Here is a 22435-nt window from a genome sequence, read left to right as displayed (position 1 = left end):
CATGCACACTTATCATCCTCACTTAATCTTTTCCTTTGCTCTACCTGTCACCATCCTTTAACACTTGCTGCTATTCTGAGTCAATAAAGCAGAAAACCTCTCCACTTCTAGGCAGAGATCCATGGCAGGACATGCATGCGGGTATAAATCAGCCAATGAATTGCTAATGGAAAAGATCTTTAAAAGGATCCGTGGAATGTTACATCGTCATCCTCCCCCGATTCCAATGATGAAAAGCCGTCTTTGAATTGAAGCTGTTAAATCTAAGATTTCCAGTAGCAGAACATGCAGGTGAACCACTGAATCACCGAAGGAGAAGATTTCTGAAAAGATCCGCAGACCTAGTTTCTACAAAAATAATTAGAGTTGTCAATAGAGTTCATTTGGTTAGAGTTAGCCCACACTCAGCAGGAGCTTGACGACCCGCTCACATACTTGGTCAGATTCATGCCCGGTAATGTGGGACGACAAAGCATGCGTTGGAGCATATTAGAAGGGCTTCTGGAAGCCATGGATTTTTCAAAGTGACAAACCTAAGGAACAGTGAGGAAGAAGAAGAAGACGTAACCCCACATATTCAACCCCAGAACTAATGAAAAATTTTGAATTTTTTTTTTATTTTATAATAATTGAGGGAAGTTTTGGTACTTTTAACAAATAATATTATTGTAACACATTTAACCACTCATGATAAACTCACAGTCAACCTTCTGGAATGGTCCAAACAGACCCACCCCACGTATTCAACCCCAGAACTATGTGCCTGCAGAAAAAGATAACAGGATATGTAGCACATACATATACATATATATATATATTACATTATATATTTTTTAAAATATATATCATAATTTCAAACTACTTGCAGATTCCATGTTGAACGGGATACCGCCCATGTGATCCAGACATATTATCCAAATCCAAATTGTAATAACAGTTTTTATTCTCTCAAGTGTTCTAAAAAAATGATAAAATCAAAACTCAGAGATGAGTAGGCACTTTGTTGGACTTTTTGTTCTTATTCCCAGCATTATAATTTAAAAGGGATCTAATATATTTGTCCATTTCTACATGTGATACAGCAAATATTTTACTCCCAAAATCTAATAATAAATTAATCTTATACATCATTTTGTTGATAAACATGAACATCCATCCATTTGTAAAAAGAGTTTACATGAATTTTAATCCTAAGTTTTTTGAGTTATTATGGATGATAAATGGACTTTAAAAGTCTATTATTTCCTTGTGAGAATTTAATATATAATTGTTAAATAAAATGATTAATTGATAAATCACAATTATTGCTCCAGAAGATTGAGTATCTTACAAGAATCAAATGATAATTTGAGACAAGAAAATCAAAGAGGTCAACGATCAAGATCTACCAACTTTACTTCTCTGAAAAAACCAAAAAAAAAAAAAAGGAAGAAGAACAAAAACAAACTAGCAAACCATTCTTCAATTACTGCCCAAGAAAATCAAGAATCTTACTGAATCTAATGGGAATATTAGACAAGAGAATTGAAGAGATTAACAAGATCAACCAATTTTACTTCCATGACAACAATGACAACACAAAAAAGAAAAAAAAAAAAATCAACCAAATTGGCAGGCTCAATGCAAAAAAAGGAGAAGCCTGAGGCAACCTAACTGGCCGGTATATACAACTAGCCAAGATCAGAAACACCTTTTTGATCCATCAATCTACTAATCAAAACCCAATTAGCTTATTTTGAAGAACATTATCTTCTTTAAGCTCCATCTTGTTTTCTCCTGCTCTGGTCAAAACATGTGACAAATCTATGCTTTGTATAAACAAATCTTTCATTATCTCTTTCTTGGTAGATTGAATCTGTAAATTAGTTGATACCAACTCGCCAACAGAGGCTAATTTTATTAGCTCAGATTCATCCAAACCTTTTGCTGGACCAAGACTACATCTATCAGCACCATGCTTTCTCAATGCATCTTTGAACTTTTTGATCTGTAAATTCAAGAATCTGGAGTTAGATTAACAATCTTCCATAACCCCCAACTTTTTTTTTTTTTTTGTGTTACTTTCTTATTTGTATACATCTAAATAGATTCTTACAGTTGCATTAGTGCAGCTAAAGCTGCATAGTCGTCCTTCAGCGCCTCTATAGAACCTGAAGAATGGAAGAACATGAATGTTCAGACTATGACACATGGTGTTGAGCTCTTCATAGTTAACTTTTAGAAAAATTGCATCTGGGTATGATTCAGCCAACTGACAAGTCTGTTAAGAAGTTGAACCCATATGGAAGGAATGTCAAGAAAATATTTTTATCTCAGAAATCAAAGAAAAGCTGTTAAAAGATCAATGCTTGATAACCATTTAGACAATAACCTTGGGATGAAGAGCTCTGCAGCCTCCACAACCAGGTGAATAGAAATCAATTATAACCAATCTATCACCAGCATTTTTCAAAGAATCAACAAGTTCTTGTGCAGAATGAATGTCCACCATGTTGGGTTTTAGGTTCTTGTCCCACCATTTCATAGCTCTGCTTACAATCATTTTGGTTTGTGCCTGAAATCCCAGATTGAATACACAAATCAAATATACAACTATACATGAACGTTGTCAAGATTTTGGAGATATGAATGAAAGGAAGGAGATATTGACATACATGAATGTAGAACTTGTTTGGTGATTTGGAAGTCCAATCTCCAGAATCAATCTGATCCAATGATTTGCCCATAAAATCAACTCTAGAAACTTGAAGGCCTGTTGATTTGAACTCCCTAGGTTGTGACAAAACTGAAGGTTTGCACAAACCAATTACCCCTTGTGTTCTGGCTGTCTCATTCAATCCTCCAATAAAATTTATGGCATTTCTGTACAAGCAAGCCATGGCTATTTCAAACACCAAAAATCCTAGCTGATCAAAATCAGAATCTGCTGAATCAAACTTAATGCTCGGTAAGAAGAAAAAAAAAAAAAAAACCCTCCTTTCACAAGTTACAAGAACTTAAACCGAGACCCAGTTGAAGATGTTGAACAAAAAGATTTGATGTTGAGGGATGGTTGGTGGGTTAAATCAGAAAAGAGGAAGATTTACTGATTTATTGGATCAAAGATTAAAAATTTAATGAAGAGAAAGTCAATAGCCAGTTCAAGGGTTTGAATTTGAGAGGTAACTGGTTGATTAAAGGGAGAAAAGAGGAAAATTTAAGGGTGGGTTTGAAAGGTTCAAGGAAGAAGAACAGACAAGTTGAATTTGGATTTATTATCTTTTAAAATATTGAGTTTTGATTTGGATAAAAAAAGAAAAAGAAACAGAAAACGACTAACCGCGTCGCCGACTCGGTTTTGGATAAGGCCCATTTTTTAAGGAAATATTATTACAAATAGCTGCCATTTTTGTAATTTCTGGAACCCAGTAATCCTAAAATTTTAATAATTATTTTCAAACAAAAATAACTATATATATACATATGTATGTATGTATATATATAGTTACGATTGATACCCATGTTAGGTGGTATTGTGGGTTAGCCCACCCACTGGTTGAGTTGCTGGAGATTTTTCCAGACTCGAATAAATTTAATTTGTGAGTTCCCAGTCCCACCCATTGGTTTGTTCTCCTGTTTTGCTAAATCCGAGGCCGACATATTTTTTCTTCTCCATCATTTTTTATATGCATACACATAAAAATATATTATATGATATATTGTATAATATTTTTGGGATGTGCTTCCAGAACTATTTTATTTATGCCATATATTAATTTTTATTCTTTAGTGATAATGTAGTCACTGGTTTGAAATCCAAAATTGGGTCCCCAACAATTATGAAATCGATTTTTGTTTCAGAATTTTACCCAAAATTTATATAAAATTATATGTAATACATTTTGTGTCACTAACAATTTAACTTTGGAATGATAATTAATTTTTTTAAAAAAAAGTTGTTTTTTTTTTTACCTAAACACTATTTTATGCTAACAATACATTAATTTCTTCGAGACACGTGAATTTTATGTTTTTAATGCTTTGAAATCAGTGTAATTCATGTCTACATATAAAATAATCACATTAAAAATATATTTTTCTATGTATTTTAAGTCTTATTATATTAAATCGCTCTAATTTCTGAAAATAATATTTTTTAAACATATTTAAGTAATTTTAAAATTAAAATATGATATCCTGTAGATATATAAAGTCATAAAAAAATTTAATGTACGTATGTTATTTAAAAAATATAACAAGTTTAATTTCTGTAAAAATATGATGTATATGTTTTTAAAAATAATAATAATTTTAATAATATTTTTGAGTCTTGTTAAATTTTTTTTATGTTATTTCAACAAATCATAAAATATCGTTAATAGAAAATAAATTTGTATTGTCTATCAAAATTAATGGATTATAAAATTTTGGTCAACAAAGACGAAGTAAATTTCATTCTAATCCGATCAATATTTTAACAAAATAAATAGAATAAAACTTTTAAATTTAACTCTTAAGAGTAACATAACAAGTTATTAAATATTCAAAAAATAACGTTAACTAAATTTAAATTTAATAAATTGATTAATTAATCATTTATAAGAAATGGCTATAATTTTAAATTAATAAAAGCTATCATATGGACAGAAAATAGGTTGAGTAAACATATATATATATATATATATACACACACATACATACATACAACTAATAATGCTGGAGATTTGCACAATTGAGGAGAGGCATTAATTCAAATAAAATAAAGGCATGTAATTTAGTTACTACTTCCGGCCAGCTTCTTCCAGCTCTCGCAACCCACCAACCTTCTGTTCAATCTCCTCTATCAGCTCCTCTCGCCATAACTCTGCCCTTGCAGATTCTTCAATGTCCTCTTGCTGCACCCACCATTTACATTTTCATATCTAATTATCAACCTTCTCATTCAATTATATATGTATATGTATATGTATATGTATATATATGTATGTATGTCCTTTAAAATTTAATTTTTATAGAAGAAAAAAAAAAAAAAAATACCTTGTCATATACCCAGTGTCCAGTACCATCTCCTCCATCTTTCCTATAAGCTTCTGAGTCATAATATGGATCCTGGATCACGTTTATTATGAAATGTTACGGTCTATATAAGCACGCAACAATATATATATATATATATATATATATATTTACATAAATAAAAGAGAAACTCAATATATGAATGGCCAAATTAATTGAAAAATAGTCTTACTTTAGTGGAACCAAAGAACATGCATCCCCAACAAGTGAACATGATGTAGAAAGTATCTGCAAACAGAGAGATCACATGTATTTATATCTATACAAGCCTGCGTATATGTGTGTGTATATGTATATATATGTGGTGTATGTGAAGTTGTACTCACAAACATTCTTAATGGCTTGGTCACTGAGATGCCAAATAGACTTGTTGGTTATGATGTCTCTTTGGCCTTCAAGTTGCTGAACCAGAACTGCCATTAAATGCAAATCTGGCAAAGCATTCACTTTACAGAAACAACCCCTTTCCACCTTCTTTCCTTCACTCTATAATTATACAACATATTATATCATCTCTAATTATACCTTAATTTACCACAAGAAAATTAGCCATAATTAACGAAAAAAAGTCTATACATCGATAATAAAATCCCATACTCACACTTAACCAACAACGATACAGCTTTACACTTGTGCCTTGCCTAAGCTGCAATATTTATATACGAAATTCATAATCATTTAGATAAGTATCAACTGACAGTAACGAAGTTCGCGTTGAAATATAAGAGAATTTGAATAAAGTTGATTATATATACATAACGTTGTAAATTATAACTAAAAATTCAAACAAGGATATAATGTATTACCGATATGGATGAAGAAGGATGGATTTCCAATTTGGTGGTATGAACTGGTTTGATGATGGAGAAGCTCATGACAGCTTCGGCCATTGGTTTTCCCTTGTGGGTTTTGTTTGATTTGGTTCTTGGTTATCTGGGAGGGAAAACGAGGATAAGGAAACAATTTCTGTCCATTCAAAGTTCTAACGTGGGGGGTGACTGCCGATCATGCCTTTCTTTCTTTCAGTGATTAACATAGGGCTAAAATTGTAAAAATGGACTGTATGTGTTCAGAGAAGCTTTATATGTATATGTTATTTTTTTTAGCTAATTAAGATATGTTTAATTAAATGATGCTTTATTCATAATTTCATTATTTTGCATATTGTTTGATGATACAAATTTCAGAAACATATTTAGTGTTATTATCGACTAAATATTAATTGTATAAGTTAAATATATGTTTATATTAAAGGTACTAGAATTTAAGAAACTCAAAGTATCCTTTTTAAATTATGCTTTGTTTTTTAATTTTACATAATTATTTTATAATACCCCTGATTTATTAATTTTAATTTTATTAAAATTAGTGTATAAATTATATAATTTTTAATTTTTTTAATTCTTATTTAATATAAAAATAAATAAAATTAAATGGATGATGAAATTGACAATAATTTTTAAAAAAAATGTGAAAATTTGAGTTCTGTATATATTTTTGAAAGAAAATTTGAAAAATAGGTGTTAAAACGCAATTTAAAAAATTAACAATAGGCCCAACGAAGCGAAGCACGCCAGTGGCAAGGGACGCTGACGTGGTGTCACGCGAGAGGCCACACTGGGGATCCGCGCGCTCGCAATCGGATGGTCTAGATTCATTCCCGCACGTACGGACGGTTCGGATCCGTTTCCTCCCCAAACGTGATCGGACAGTTAGATTTAAATACAATGAACGGTCCAGATCCACTTCTATTTAAACACGATAGGACGGTCCAGATCAAATCGCGATGAACGGTCTAGATTCACTCTCTATTTAATCGCGATCGGAATGTGCAGATTAAACGCGTTGGACCACTCAGATTAAAAGAAGACGGATATAAATAACTCTCTTCACACCAAAACTTAACCATAGTCGCTGCGAGAAAATGCAAAAATCGTCTCCGATAAGGCCCTTCCTAATTCCCATTCTGCATAATTCTTCCACAATTATAATCATCATTCCCTTCTCTCCAAGTTGACCGAAGCAAAATATCCAATTACGAAGATGAGTCAGCGGAGCCGCAGCACCGAAAAATTCCGCCGTCGGTAAGTTTTGATTTTTTCGATTTTTTTGCCCAACCGAATTCCTTTAACGTATTTTCTCGTAGGGATTGATATAAATTCGGCTGAAAACAGCTGAAAATAACTGACACATGGTAAACCGCCACCGTGCCGGAAATCCAAAATTAGCCAAAAAGGGTTCCTAATATTGATTTTGAATTTTTTGGGATATTTCTAGGTACTTGAAGCGCGTTTTAGTTCCTGAAGGACAATTTAGAGAATCCGAGGACTGCCAGTAGGCGCAGTCAAAAGTTTAGCATTTTGGATATCAATTTGAGTAAGAATCTCTCACCCTATTCCATGTTATGGAATTGAAGCTTAATTTTAAATAATATGGTATTTTGTAAAATTTAAAAAATATTCATAATTAATTACATGTTACTAATGGAGCCGGAATCGATTATTTACTATTGTTTACTATGATTAACCGATTGCCTGATTTTATAATTTTTGAATGCATGATAATACACTGAAATTGGTATGATGATGTAATTGTATTCCTTGATGCATGTTTTTTTTGTTTTATGTGATTACGGTTGAATTGAAAATTTTTAAATTGAAGGTAAACAGAGAATTATTTGATTAAGCAGATGGATGAAACGGTAGCCTTTCTAGATATCATATGATATGGTGGATGGACCGGGTACATAGGGAACTCTACCGTAAACGTTGCCTCATACCGAACAGGGTATCGAAGTTTGGTAATTTGGCGCTTATATTAGACAGACTATGGGACGGCCTATTTCACCCTCATACCGGACGGAGTATTAAGGGATGGTATCTTTTGGCGCTCATACCGGACGGGGTATGGGGACGACCCGTTTTACCCTCATACCGGACGGCGTATTGAGGGATGGTATCTTTTGGCGCTTATACTGGACGGGGTATGGGGACAACCCATTTCACCCTCATACCAGATGGGGTATTGAGAGATGGTATCTTTTAGCACTCATACTGGACGAGGTATGGAGACGGCTCGTTAATTAAAAATATAAAAAAGAGGGTTTACGCGTAGTAGGAACATCTCTATGGACCCCATGGATACTAGTAAGCTGATAAAAAGGAAGGTTGTTGTTTCAACTTATTGTATATAAAATTATAATATCTATTATGTTATTGACTTTATAGGTTATTTTTTCAGAAATCTCGTCATCTTAAGTATGCGGTAAATGATTTTATTTATAATAAACGAATTTACTTAAATTAAGAACTCTATTAGTTATTTTTATGATTTCTACCAATATTTATTTCTATATCGGTGAGTAGCGTAATATTCTTACTGGATTAGTGTAGCTCACTCTTCATTAACTATTTCAGATCAAGAGGACCAGAATTCAGAGCCCGATCCACAAGAGAGTTGTGACTAGGATGTCCAGTTTATTTACTTTTAATTTATTTTCTTTGGTTATTAGTTGTTTTTTTAGAATGGTTATTCCCGTAAGCTCTATTTGGTATTTTCAGTTATTATGTAAGGAATGTAAACTCTTAACTATTTATTTTGCTTCCATATTAAATTTATAATTTGTCTCATTTGAAATTCGGGGGTCGTTATAGTTGGTATCAAAATCACATTTCTCGAAACCAAACCTTATACAAAATCCTTACAAAACACCAAAAATAATAAATTACCACTCAACTATTTCTTGTAAAATGCAAGTACAGACAGATAAGGAGAGGAAGACCCCCTACTAAACCGAGCAGCCCGAGAGGGTTCGTTTCGAGAAGATGTTAACCGACTATTTAAAATGCTGGAGAGACTCATCACTGCCCAACAATCTCAGGAAGAAAGGAGGGAGCCATCTGACCCTCATCCGCTACCATTATAACACCCAAAAAAAAAATTATATTTTATTTATTTTATTTTATTTATTTATTTTAATTTTATTGAATTTTCGTTTAATTTTATTCTATTTTAATATTTAATTTATAAGATTTTAATTTAATTTAATTTAATTTAATAGAAATAAAAATAATAATAATAATAAAATATGGTAATATTATTTTTGGGATTTAATTGAAATTGATTTTGGGGAAAATGGGTGAAAATTTAGATTCCAGGGTGTTTTTGAAAAGAAAATCGAAAACTGGGGGTCAAAACACAACTTAAAAAAATAGTGCCACGTCAGCAGCCATGGTAGCAGCCCCAGCCAACCAGGACACGCCGTGTGGCAAGGACGCTGACGCAGGAAGCCACGCAGGAAGGAGACACGTTGGCAATCCGCGTGCGGGCGATCGGACGGCCCAGATCAAAGGTGTGCATGGATGATCCAGATCTCACGCGTGCAGACGGTCCAGATTTGATCACACACAGACAACCCAGATCGCATCGCGATGGACGGTCCAGATTTATTTCTAATTTAATCGTGATCGGACGGTCCAGATTAAATCATGATGGATGGCTCAGATTAAAAGGAGAGAGTTATAAATAATCACATCCACACCCAACCCCAAACACTAGCCGCCAGAACCCTCACCGGAGAAGACGACCCAACCACCGGAGGAACTGGCCACCGCCACCCCCCGCTGCACCGGAGGACTTTTCGACCACCAAACGAGGTAAAATTTCTTCCCTTGGCTCATTTTTCGATGTCGAACCTCCCTGTGGCCAAATCGAAGCCAAACCACCAGTCGATTGGCCAGAAAACACCGCCAAAGTCCAGCGATGCCGCTGCGGGTTTCCTCAGTTTTTGCCTCCGATGAGGCCCTTCCCGTTTCCCGTTCGATGTAATTTTTATACCACTATGACCACCGTCCTTTTCTCTACAGGTTGACCGGAGTAAAACACCAATCACAACTCGCGCCGAAGGAGCCGTCGCACCCGAGAGCTTTACTGCCGGTAAGTCTCGATTTTTTGGAAATTTTTGGCCCACCAAGGGCCCTAGGGGTGTTTTATCACAGGAATCAATGCAAGTTTGGCCGAATAAGGCCAAAAATGACCAACCCGAGGCGGCGGCACCGACGCCGAAGCACGGCGGAGCCGCCGTGCCAGAATTCTGATATTAGTCGAAAGAGCCCTGGGTCTGATTTGGGATTTTTTTGGGACACGTGCAGGTACCAGAAGTGTGTTTCAGTTTTCGGAAAAAATTCAGGGAATCTAGGGACTGCCCGAAGGCGCAGTGAAAATCCGATTTCAGACTTCGAAACAAGTAAGGATCTCTCACCCTATTTCCTATCAAGATATTAAAGCCTAATAAATGATAAAACGGTATTTTATGAATTAATAAATATGTATAATTGATTAAGGTTGCTACTGGAGCCCGAATCTGATATATTTTCGGTCAGGTGTTGTTTGATTTATTTTACAGTTTTGAATGCAGTATGGTGCCTGATGTGTTTATTCTATGGCTTCATATGTATGAATCACGGTTTCATTTATTATGCTTTAAATTATTGCGAACCCGATGTTGTCTTGCCTTGTTTGGTGTCCATTACTGGTTTACGTGTTTGTGTTTGATTGGATAATTGAGATTAAGAAAAATGGTAAAAAAGCATGTGAATTGATAATGGATAATGTCTACAGCCTCACTAGATATCCTAGGAGATGGTGGACGGACCGGGTCCATAGGAAACCCTACCGGAAACGTGGTCTCTCATATCGGACAGGGTATGGAGACTTTATATGTTTTGGTGCCAATACCGGACTGGGTATGGGGATGGCCCGTTTCACCCTCATACCGGACGGGATATTGAGGTTTATGGTTTTGGCACCCATACCGGACGGAGTATGGGGACGGCCCTGGAATTAAGTTATTAATGTGAACGGTTCACGTGTAACGGGGACTCCCTATGGATCCCCATGGCTAATAGTAGGCTGATAAAGAGAAAAATTGTTGCCTGATGATTGAAATACAAAAGCATGATATGTGTTATGTTGCAGAGTGTGCGTGATCTTATATTTATGATGTAATTGTTTTCATGAATTTCACCGAGGTAGGTGGACAGTAAAGAGTTTTATTATTGATAAATAAGTTTGTTATAAATTATGCTCTATTGGTCGTTTTCATTTTCTACCAACCTTTACTTATGTGACAGTGAGATAGTGTGATGTCTTTACTGGGCTAGTGTAGCTCATTCCTTACTTAACCATTTCAGATAAGGAGGATTTGGTTCCCGAGCCCGTTCTGCAGGAAGACGGCGAGTAGAAGCAAAAGAATTATTTAGTTTTCCTTACAGTATTCTTTCATAGTATTTTCTTTAAGTTAGTTTATTCTTTCATATTTTAATTCGTTTTGGTTATTGTGTAAGGGATGTTAATCATAATCTGTTTTATTTCACTTCCGTACTTAGAATGAATATATATATATAATTTCTTTTTAATTTTCGAGGCCGTTACAGTTGTATCAGAGTCGCGTTCCTCATACCCATCCCTTACACAATAATACTTAGAGGAATACCAAACTTAGAATTATTACTCAACCCTTGTGAAATGCAGGTGCAGAGAGATGAGGAGAGGGAGACCCCCCACTAAACCGAGCAGCCCAGGATAATTCGCTTCGGGAGGATGTTGACAGAATATTTGAGATGCTTGAAAGGATCATGGCTGCTCAACAAGGTCGAGAGGAGAGAAGGGAATTACCCGACCCTCCCCCACTACCACAGTTTGAGCCACCACTACAGCGGGCGGATCCCGAGCCACCCCAGCAAGAGCCTGCTCCTCCACAGTACCACCCAGCACCACCGCCGCAGTATAATCCGATGCCTCAACCACAGTATTGCTCGGCACCACCACAGTATGATCCAGTGCCCTCACTATATCAGTAGGTGCCACCACAGGGCCCCCCAATCTATCCTCAGCCCGGCCCAGTCCCTCTTTCACGGGACCCAACTCCTTCTCTGATTAACTCGGGCTACGTAGAGAGGTACAGGAGACTAAACCCTTCCACTTTTACAGGGGAGTCCTCTTTCGAAGATGCCCAGTACTGGTTGGCGGAGACAGAGAAGGCTTTCAAGACCTTAGGAGTGGTTCCTGAGCAGAGGGTTACTCTTACTTCCTACATGCTGAGTACCTCCCCGAGCACATCCGACATTTAAAAAAGACAGAGTTTGTTCAACTAGTATAGGGAAACATGACAGTGTCGGAATACGCTCGTAAATTCCTAGAGCTGGGCCGATACTCCCCTAAAACATTGATGGATGAGGGCAGAAAGGCTAGGAGGTTCCAGTGGGGCCTCCACCTAGAGATCAAGCAGCATTTGTTGGTACTAGAGCTCAAGACATATTCAGCTGTTCTAGCAAAGGCGCATATCGTGGAAAAGAGTTTCAACACCCTTTTCCAGTCATCAGGGAGTCACAGACCCTCAGTTCTACCCCGCATACCAACACCTACTACGCCTGTCCAACAAAATAAGAGGCCCAGACCGGCTATCCAGGCTCCCCCTCAGGCTCTAGGGGCAGCACGTGGCAAGATCTGTCAGCACTGCTACAGGGATCACGGGGACCGACCATGCTATCGCCTCAATAACACCTGTCGCATATGTGGTAGTGCCCAGCACTATGCGAGAGAGTGCCCGAGGAACCAGAACCAAAGAAGACCTCCTTTTCAGGGCAGAGTTTACAACCTCACCCACTAGGATGCCGACGCCAACCCGGACGTGGTACAGGGTATGTACACTATCTGTGACCATATTGCTCATGTTTTATTTGACACTGGTGCATCGCATTCATTTGTTTCATATATTTTTGCATCCAAACTTAATGTATCACCTGATAAACTTGATTCAATGTTGTTTGTGTCTACTACTGGGGGTGAAACACTATTAGGGGAAGTTGTCTACAGGGCTTGTGCCGTGGAGATAGCAAATAGGAAACTGAGTGTAGACCTAATAAGGTTAGACACAGGGGATTTTGATGTAATTTTAGGGATGGATTGGCTAGCGGCATATCACGCCATCATAGATTGCTTTAACAAGAAGATTGTATTCAATCCTTCTAATGAGGAGCCATTTACAAATTAATAAAATTATTTGATACTTATTCCTTGATGGCAAGTTTCCTTAATTTTCAAGTACTTTAATCTTGCTATTTTCTCTAACTAGGCAAGCCCAAGAAAGAAATTTGTATCCAAGAGATTCCGGTAGTCCGAGACTTTCCAGATGTGTTTCCGGACGAACTGCCCGGACTGCCAGTGGACAGGGAAGTTGAGTTCACTATAGACCTACAATTTGGCACCCAACCCTTTTCGATTGCTCCTTACCGCATTAGTCGCGTTGAGATGGAAGAGCTGAGAAAATAAATCACTGAATTGTAAGACAGTGATTTTATTAGACACAGTGTGTCTCCTTGGGGTGCCGGAGTCACGTTTGCCAGAAAGGGAGATGGAATGCTGAGACTGTGTATTAATTACAGATGATTGAACAATGTCACAATCAAGAACAAATACCCCATTCCCAAAATTGACGACCTCTTCGATCAGCTGCAGGGTGCGCAGGTTTTCTCCAAAATAGACCTGCGATCAGGTTACCATCAAGTGAAAATAAAAACAGATGACATCCCCAAAACGGCTTTTGAACCAGGTACGGGCACTATGAGTTCTTGGTCATGCCATTTGGGCTAACCAACGCCCCGACCATCTTTATGGATATGATGAACAGGATCTTCAGAGAATTCTTGGATCAATTTGTTATCCTGTTCATCGATGACATCTTGGTCTACTCAAAAAGTATAGAAGAGCATGCTCACCATCTAGCCCAAGTTTTGCAGGTCCTTAGAAAAAAGAAGCTATATGCAAAGTTGAGTAAGTGTGGATTCTGGCTGGAGCAGACCGCCTTCCTAGGACACATTATATCGAAGGAAGGAGTATCAGTGAATCCTGAAAAGGTTGAAGCGGTACTTGGCTGGGACAAGTTGATATCAGTTGAGGAGATCTGTAGCTTCCTGGGGATGGCAAGTTATTATCGCAGGTTCGTCGAAGGATTCTCTAGTCTAACGGCTCCCTTAACCTGGCTCACAAAGAAAAATACCAAGTTTGAGTGGAATGAGGACTGTGAGAGAAGTTTTTCAGAATTAAAGGAGCGGCTGACCACTGCACCCGTACTGGCTTTACCGAGTGGATCGGGGGGATATACAATTTATAATGATGCCTTCTATCTAGGCCTGGATTGTGTCCTGATGTAGCATGGGAAGATCATAGCCTATGGGTTCAGACAATTAAAGAATCATGAGAGAAATTACCCCACCCATGACTTGGAACTTGCCGCAATCATACACATCTTGAAAACTTTGCGCCATTATTTATACGGAGAGACCTTCCAGATCTAGTCCGATCATAAGAGTCTGAAGCACATATTCACTCAAAAGGATCTCAACATGCGTCAGAGAGGTGGATGGAACTCCTTAAAGACTATGATTGTGATATCTTGTATCATCCGGGTAAGGGCAACATGGTGGCAGATGCCCTCAGCAGGAAAAGTGCAGGTATCTTAGCCCATTTAATGGTTTCAGAACGCAGGCAAATTGGGGCTACACAACAGGTTCGGCTTCAAGACCTGAAGAGAGCCACATGTTTGGGTCGTCTGACCGTCCAGCCCGAGTTAAGACAAAGAATAAGGGAAGCCCAGTCAGTCGACCACGCCCTGGTAGCCCGCAAGAATGATGCAGAACAGGGAGTGAGCTCAGAATTCTGAATTTTTGCCGATGGGTTACTCCGTTTTCAGGACAGGGTGTGTGTCCTAAACAAAAATGAGTTAAAGAGAAACATCATGATAGAGTCCTAAAGCTCCAAGTTTGTCATGCATCCTAGAAACACCAAAATGTACCAAAGCATGCGACCCCGGTTTTGGTGGAATGGGATGAAGAGGGACATAGTTGACTTTGTATCTAAATGCTTGGTATATCAGCAGGTCAAGGCAGAGTATCAACGCCCAGGCGGGTTACTCCAGCCCTTACCGATCCCGGAGTGGAAGTGGGAACATATCGCCATAAACTTCGTAACGGGATTACCTAAGGCACGTTCAGGACATGACGCCATCTGGGTAATTATTGACCGGCTTACCAAGTCTTCCCACTTCCTAGCCATCAGGATAACCGATCCCTTAGACAAGTTAGCAAGAATGTATATCTGGGAAATAGTCAGATTGCATGGAGTTCCAGTGACAGTGGTATCCGACAGGGACCCCAGGTTCACTTCTCGGTTTTGGAGTAGCTTTCAGCAGGCCATGGGAACAAAGCTGTCTCTCAATACTGCCTTCCATCCTCAGACTGATGGACAGTCAGAAAAGACAATCCGTACACTTGATGATATACTCCGAGCTTGTGTCCTTAACTGTGGGGGCCATTGGGACGACCATCTACCCCTGATAGAATTTGCCTACAACAACAGCTACCAAGCGAGCATTGGCATGGCTCCGTATGAGGCGTTATATGGGCGCCCATGCAGATCGCCGATTTGTTGGGAAGAAGTGAGTGACAGAAAATTATTCGGTCTGGAGTTGGTGGAGGAGACCACGTCTAAAATAGTTAAAATCAGAAAGAATATTCAGACAGCTCAGAGCAGGTAGAAGAGTTATGCGGACACCCGAATGAGAGATTTAGCGTTTGAACAAGGCGACCGGGTGTTCCTTAAGGTCACTCCTTTCAAAGGAATTAGTAGGTTCGGCAGGAGGGAAAAACTAAACCCCCGATTTATTGAACCATATGAAGTCTTAGACAGGATTGGTACTGCCGCCTACAGACTAGCACTGCCTCTAAAGCTTTCCAAGGTCCACAATGTGTTCCATGTATCCATACTACGTAAGTACAACCCGAACCCCTCTCATGTCTTGGCTCATGAACTGCTCCCACTCCAAGAGGACTTATCTTATGAGGAAGTCTCAGTCGATATCATGGACCGAAAGAGCAGAATACTCCGCAACTGGAAAATATTATTTATAAAGGTAGTGTGGCAGAACCACTCGCCAAGGGAGGCTACCTGGGAGCTAGAATCAGATTTTAGAGCCCAGTATCCTCATTTGTTCGACCAAGAGTAAGAGGCAAATTTGGAAGACCAAATTTCTTTAAGGGGGGGAGAATTGTAGCACCAAAAAAAAAATATTTGTATTTTATTTTATTTTTATTATTTATTTATTTATTTTAATTTTATTGAATTTTCGGTTAATTTTATTCTATTTTAATATTTAATTTATAAGGTTTTAATTTAATTTAATTTAAATTAATAGAAATAAAAATAATAATAATAATAAAATAGGGTAAAATTATTTTTGGGATTTAATTGAAATTGATTTTGGAGAAAAGGGGTAAAAATTTAGATTATGGGGGTGTTTTTGAAAATAACATCGAAAACCGAAGGTCAAAACGCAATTTAGAAAAATAGTACCACGTCAGCAGCCACGGCAGCAGCCCGGTCAGCAGCCCCGGCAACCCAGGACACGCCGCGTGGCAAGGACGCTGATGCGGGAAGCCACGCGGGACGGAGACACGTTGGCGATCCGCGTGCGCGCGATCAAACGGCCCATATCCATTCTCGCGCGCATGGACGGCCCAGATCTCACGCGTGCAGACGACCCAGATCGCATCGCGATGGACGGCCAAGATTTATTTCCAATTTAATCGCGATCGGACAACCTAGATTAAATCATGATGGAGAGTTCAGATTAAAAGGGGAGGGTTATAAATAATTCCATCCACACCCAACCCCAAACCCTAGTCGCTAGAACCCTCGCCGGAGAAGACGACTCAGCCACCGGAGGAACCGGCCGCCGCCACCCGCCGCCGCACCGGAGGACTTTCCAGCTGCCAAACGAGGTAAAAGTTCTTCCCTTGGCTCGTTTTTCAATATCGAACCTCCCTGTGGCCAAATCGGAGACAAACCACCAGTCGATTGGCCGAAAAATACCGTCGAAGTCCAGCGGTGCCGCCGCAGGTTTCCTCAATTTTTACCTCCGATGAGGCCCTTCCTGTTTTCCGTTCGATGTAATTTTTATACCACTGTGACCACCGTCCTTTTCTCTACAGGTTGACCGGAGCAAAACAAAGAATCGCAACTCGCACCGGAGGAGCCGCCGCACCCGAGAGCTTCGCCACTGGTAAGTCTCAGTTTTCTGGAAATTTTTGGCCCACCAAGGGCCCTAGGGGTGTTTTATCACAGGAACCAATGCAAGGTTGGCCGAATTGTGTTTTATCACAGGAACCAATGCAAGTTTGGCCAAAAACTGCTAACCCAAGGCGGATCGCCGCCGTGGGCGGCGGCACCGTCGCCGGAGCACGGCGGAGCCACCGTGCTGGAATTTCGATATTGGTCGAAAGGGCCCTGGGTCTGATTTGGGGTTTTTTGGGGACACGTGCAGATACCGGAAGTGTGTTTCAGTTTTTGGAAAAAAATTCAGGGAATCTATGGCTGCCCGTAGGCGCAGTGAGAACCCGATTTCAGACTCTGAAACAAGTAAGGATCTCTCACCCTATTTCCTATCACGACATTAAAGCCTAATAAATGATAAAACGGTATTTTATGAATTAATAGATATATATAATTGATTAAGGTTGCTAATGGAGCCCGAATCTGATATAGTTTTGGTCAGGTATGGTACCTGATGTGTTTATTCTATGGTTTCATATGCATGAACCACGGTTTCATTTATTATGCTTTGAATTATTGCGAACTCAATGTTGTGTTACCTTATTTGGTATCCATTACTGGTTTATGTGTTTGTGTTTGATTGGATAATTGAGATTAAGAAAAATGGTAAAAAAGCATGTGAATTGATAATGGATAATGTCTACAGCCTCACTAGATATTCTGAGAGATGGTAGACGGATCGGGTCCATAGGGAACCCTACCAGGAACGTGGTCTCTCATATCAGACGGGGTATGGAGACTTTATGTATTTTGGCGCCCATACCGGATGGGGTATGGGGACGGCCCTGGAATTAAGTTATTAATGTGAACGGTTCACGTGTAGCAGAGACCCCCTATGGATCCCCATGGATACTAGTAAGCTGATAAAGAGGAAAATTGTTGTCTGATGCTTGAAATACAAAAGCATGATATGTGTTATGTTGCAGAGTGTGCGTGATCTTATGATATTTATGATGTAATTATTTTCATGAATCTCACCGAGGTAGGTGGACAATAAATATTTTTATTATTGATAAATAAGTTTGTTATAAATTATGCTCCATTGGTCGTTTTCGTCTTCTACCAACCTTTACTTATGTGACAATGAGATAGTGTGATATCTTTACTGGGCTAGTGTAGCTCATTCATTACTTAACCATTTCAAATCAAGAAGATTTGGTTTCCGAGCCCGTTCTGCAGGAAGACGACGAGTAGAAGCAAAAGAATTATTTAGTTTTCCTTACAGTATTCTTTTATAGTATTTCCTTTAAGTTAGTTTATTCTTTCATACTTTAATTCATTTTGGCTATTGTGTAAAGGATGTTAATCATAATTTGTTTTATTTCGCTTCCGCACTTAGAATAAATATATATACATTTTTTTTTTAATTTCCGGGGCCGTTACAACCATAGTTTGAGCCACCCTTGCAACGAGAGGATCCCGAGCCACCTCGGTACGATCCTGCTCCTCTACAGTACCATCAAGTACTACCACAGTATAATCTGATGCCTCTACCGTATCATCCACTACAACCATAGGGCCATCTGATCCCTTCCCGAAACATCTGGCCCTTCTTTCATAGGACTCAGTTTCACCCATGATGGACTTGATAAAGATTGACATAGGGGACCCTAACGTATTTTTAAGAATGAATTAGTTAACAACGTATCATGCTACCGTGGATTTTTTTTTCACGAGAAAAATTATATTAAGTCTCTTAATGTAGAGTCAGTTAGAGGCTAATAAAGATTTTGAATATTATTCCCTCATAGAAATTTTCTTATTATATAGGGCTTTAACTCAATTTTTTTCTCTAACTAAGCAAACCTAAGAAAGAAAATTTGTATTCAAGAGATCCTGGTAGTTCGAGACTTTTTGGATGTGTTCCTGATGAACCTTTAGGACCACTAATGGACATGAAAGTTAAGTTCACCATAGACCTTCAGTCTGGCACGCAATCAATCTTAGTTTTCTCTTACCGAATGAGTCATGTAGAAATAGAAAAGTTGAGGAAACAGATCAAGAAATTGTAGGACAGTGGGTTCATTCGAAACAGTGTTTCTCCTTGAAGTGCTAGAGTCACATTTGCAAAAAAAGAAGATGGGACATTGAGGTTATGCATCGACTACAGAGGTCTGAACAGGGTCATGATCAAGAACAAGTACCTCCTCCCCAGGATCGATGACCCTTTTGATCAGTTGCAGGGTGCCTAGGTCTTCTCCAAGATATACCTACTTTCAGGTTACCATTAGGTAAAAATTAAGGCAAAAGACATTCCCAAAATAGTCTTTCGAATTAGGTACGAATACTATGAATTTCTGGTCATGCCGTCTGGACTAACCAACGCACCAACCATCTTCATGGATTTGATGAATAGGATTTTCAAATAATTTCTGGATCAAAACGTTATTATATTCATCAATGATATCCTGATCTATTCAAAAAGCAGAGATGAACATACTCACCACCTTACTCAAGTTTTGCAAATTCTCAGAGAAAAGAAATTATATGCAAAGTTGAGTGAGTATGGGTTCTGACTTGAGCAGACTACCTTCCCAAGGCACTCCATATCAAAGCATAGAATGTCAGTGAACCCTGAAAAAATTGAAGCAGTGCTCATCTAGAAAAAATTAACCTCGGTCAAGGAGATCTGTAGCTTTCTGGGGATGGCAAGTTATTACCATAAGTTTGTAAAATGATTTTCTAGTCTAACTGCTCCTCTGACTCGACTCACAAAGAAAAATGTCAAGTTTGAGTAGAACAATGACTGTGAAAGAAATTTTTCAGAACTAAAGAAACAGTTGACTATTGCACCTGTGCTGGCCTTACTAGGCGAATCAGATGGATATACAGTTTATAGTGATGCCTCCTACCTAGAGTTGGATTGTGTTCTGATGCAGCATGGGAATGTCATATCCTATGGGTCCAGATAGTTAAAGAGTCATAAGAAAAACTACCCCACCCATGACTTAGAACTTGCCGCAATTATTCACGCCTTAAAGACTTGGTGTCATTACTTGTATGAAGAGACCTTTCATATTTATACTGACCATAAGAGTTTAAAACACATATTCACTCAAAAGAATTTCAACATGCATCAGAGAAGATGGATAGAACTCCTCAAGGACTATGATTGTAACCTCTTATATCACCCAGGTAAGGGCAACGTGGTAGCCGACGCACTCAACAGGAAAAATGCAAGTATATTAGCTCACTTGATAGTTTCAAAATATAGGATAATAGGGGCCGCACAACAGGTACGACTTCAGGACCTGAAGAGAGTCACATGTTTGGCCCATCTGACTGTTTAACTTGAGTTGATCTAAAGAATAAAAGAAGTTCAGTCCGCTGATTCCACCTTAGTAGCCATCAAGAAAGATGCAGAACAGGGAATTAATTCAAAATTTCGAGTCTCTGCCGATGGGTTGCTTAGATTTTAGGACAAAGTGTGTGTTATAGATGACAGTGAGTTGAAAAAGAACATCATAACTAAGACCTATTGCTCAAAGTTTGTCATGCATCCCAGAAGTACTAAGATGTATCAAATTATGAGATCTCAATTTTGATAGAACGGGATAAAAAAAGATGTCGTCGACTTCGTTTCTAAGTGTTTGATATGTCAGTAGGTTAAGATAGAGCATTAATGCCTAGGGGAACTACTTCAGCCATTACCGATTTCGGAGTTAAAGTGGGAACATATCACAATGGATTTCGTGACAAGATTGTTTAGGGCACACTCATGACATGATGTCATCTGGGTAACTATTGACCGGCTTACCAAGTCTTCTCACTTCTTAGCCATCAGGATAACCGACCCCTTACATAAGTTAGCGAGAATGTATATCTGTGAGATAGTCAAATTACATGGAGTGCTAGTGACAGTAATGTCCAATAGGGACCCTAGGTTCACATTTCAGTTTTGATCTAGTTTTCAGCAAGTCATGGGAATAAAACTATCCCTTAATACTACATTTCACCCTCAGACCGATATACAGTTAGAAAGGACGATCCACACACTTGAAGATATTCTCCGAACTTGTGTTTTTTACTTCAGGGGTCGTTGGGATGATCATCTACCCCTGATAGAGTTCGTCTACAACAACAGTTACTAAACAAGTATTGATATGACTCCGTACGAGGCGTTGTATGACCGTCCATGCAGATCGTCGATATGTTGGGAAGAAGTGGGTGATAGAAAACTGTTTGGCCCAGATCTCGTAGAGGAGACTACAGCTAAAATAGTCAGGATCATGAAGAACATTCAGATGGCTCAAAGCAGGCAGAAGAGTTATGCGGACACTTAGAGAAGAGATTTGGAATTTGAGAAAGGTGATCGGGTATTTCTTAAGGTCACTCTTTTTAAGAAAATTAGTAGGTTTGGCAAGAGGAGAAAACTAAATCCCCATTTTGTTGGGCCATTTGAAATCTTAGACAGAATTGGTACTGCTTCCTACAGACTGGCACTGCCTCCAGAATTTTTTAGGGTCCATAATATGTTTCACGTGTCCATGCTACTCAAGTATAACCCGGACCCCTCTCACGTCTTGACCCACGAGTCTCTTTCACTTTAGGAGGATCTGTCCTACGAGAAAGTACCGATCGGTATTATGGACCGAAAGAGTAGAATACTCTGTAATAGGAAAATTTCCTTCGTTAAGATCTTACAGCAGAATCACACACTAAAAGAGGCCACATAGGAGCTAGAATAAGACTTCAGAGCCCAATATCCCCTACTATTTGATTGAGTGAGAGAAAGACAAATTTGAAGGACCAAATTTCTTTTAAGGGAGGGAGAGTTGTAATACCCTTGATTTATTAATTTTAATGTAATTAAAATTAGTGAATAAATATAGTTTTTTAAATTTTTAATTCTTATTTCATGTAAAATTGAAGAAAATTAAATGGAGGATGAAATTAAAAATAATTTTGGGGAAAATATGTAAAAATTTAGGTTATGGGGATATTTTTAAAAGAAAATACGGAAACTAGATGTCAAAATGTAATTTAGAAAAATTGTGTCATGTACAATACGCAGTCAGTAGCCCCAACGAACCAGAGCACGCCGCGTGGTAAAGAACATTGTCGTGGTGCACACGAGAGACAACACTGGCGATCCGCGTGCCCGCAATCGGACGGTCCAGATTCGTTCCCACACACACGGACAGTCTGAATCTGTTTCCTCCCCAAACACGATCAGATGGTCAAATTTAACCGCGATGAATAGTCCATATCC

General features: G+C 38.5%; 2 protein-coding genes across 2 annotated transcripts; both read right to left on the bottom strand.

Annotated features, from left to right (window-relative positions):
• Positions 1–1438: 1438 nt before the first annotated feature.
• LOC110810087 (thioredoxin-like 1-2, chloroplastic) lies at positions 1439–3021 on the bottom strand. The gene is made up of 4 exons (XM_022036154.2): positions 2655–3021; positions 2372–2554; positions 2096–2260; positions 1439–1987 (listed from the first exon to the last, which is right to left on the bottom strand). The coding sequence occupies exons 1-4, from the start codon at positions 2877–2879 to the stop codon at positions 1715–1717; spliced, it is 846 nt and encodes a 281-aa protein (XP_021891846.1). The 5' UTR covers positions 2880–3021; the 3' UTR covers positions 1439–1714.
• A 1613-nt stretch (positions 3022–4634) lies between these two features.
• On the bottom strand, positions 4635–6057 carry PNSB4 (NDH dependent flow 6). The gene is made up of 6 exons (XM_022036171.2): positions 5862–6057; positions 5657–5701; positions 5382–5541; positions 5228–5283; positions 5017–5088; positions 4635–4874 (listed from the first exon to the last, which is right to left on the bottom strand). Exons 1-6 carry the CDS (start codon positions 5943–5945, stop codon positions 4761–4763), a joined length of 531 nt encoding a protein of 176 aa, XP_021891863.1. The 5' UTR covers positions 5946–6057; the 3' UTR covers positions 4635–4760.
• Between the last annotated feature and the right edge of the window lie 16378 nt (positions 6058–22435).

The sequence above is a fragment of the Carica papaya genome, chromosome 9 (genome assembly GCF_054855325.1).
Source record: "Carica papaya isolate Zhongbai chromosome 9, ASM5485532v1, whole genome shotgun sequence".
NCBI classification, from domain to species: Eukaryota; Viridiplantae; Streptophyta; class Magnoliopsida; order Brassicales; family Caricaceae; genus Carica; species Carica papaya.
The sequence above is the reverse complement of the archived record's forward strand: the minus strand, read 5'-3'. Positions and strand labels throughout refer to the sequence as shown.

What these genes read in the sequence shown, in the direction of transcription:
- PNSB4 (XM_022036171.2), bottom strand. Translation starts at nt 5,945, where the DNA reads ATGGCCGAAGCTGTCATGAGCTTCTCCATCATCAAACCAGTTCATACC. An exon ending in CCAAGCCATTAAGAATGTTT is followed by an intron (nt 5,284 to 5,381) that starts GTGAGTACAACT and finishes CTCTGTTTGCAG; the next exon opens with ATACTTTCTACATCATGTTC. An exon ending in GACACTGGGTATATGACAAG is followed by an intron (nt 4,875 to 5,016) that starts GTATTTTTTTTT and finishes TGGTGGGTGCAG; the next exon opens with CAAGAGGACATTGAAGAATC.
- LOC110810087 (XM_022036154.2), bottom strand. Translation starts at nt 2,879, where the DNA reads ATGGCTTGCTTGTACAGAAATGCCATAAATTTTATTGGAGGATTGAAT. An exon ending in GCAGAGCTCTTCATCCCAAG is followed by an intron (nt 2,261 to 2,371) that starts GTTATTGTCTAA and finishes ACTTCTTAACAG; the next exon opens with ACTTGTCAGTTGGCTGAATC. An exon ending in TTAGCTGCACTAATGCAACT is followed by an intron (nt 1,988 to 2,095) that starts GTAAGAATCTAT and finishes TTGAATTTACAG; the next exon opens with ATCAAAAAGTTCAAAGATGC.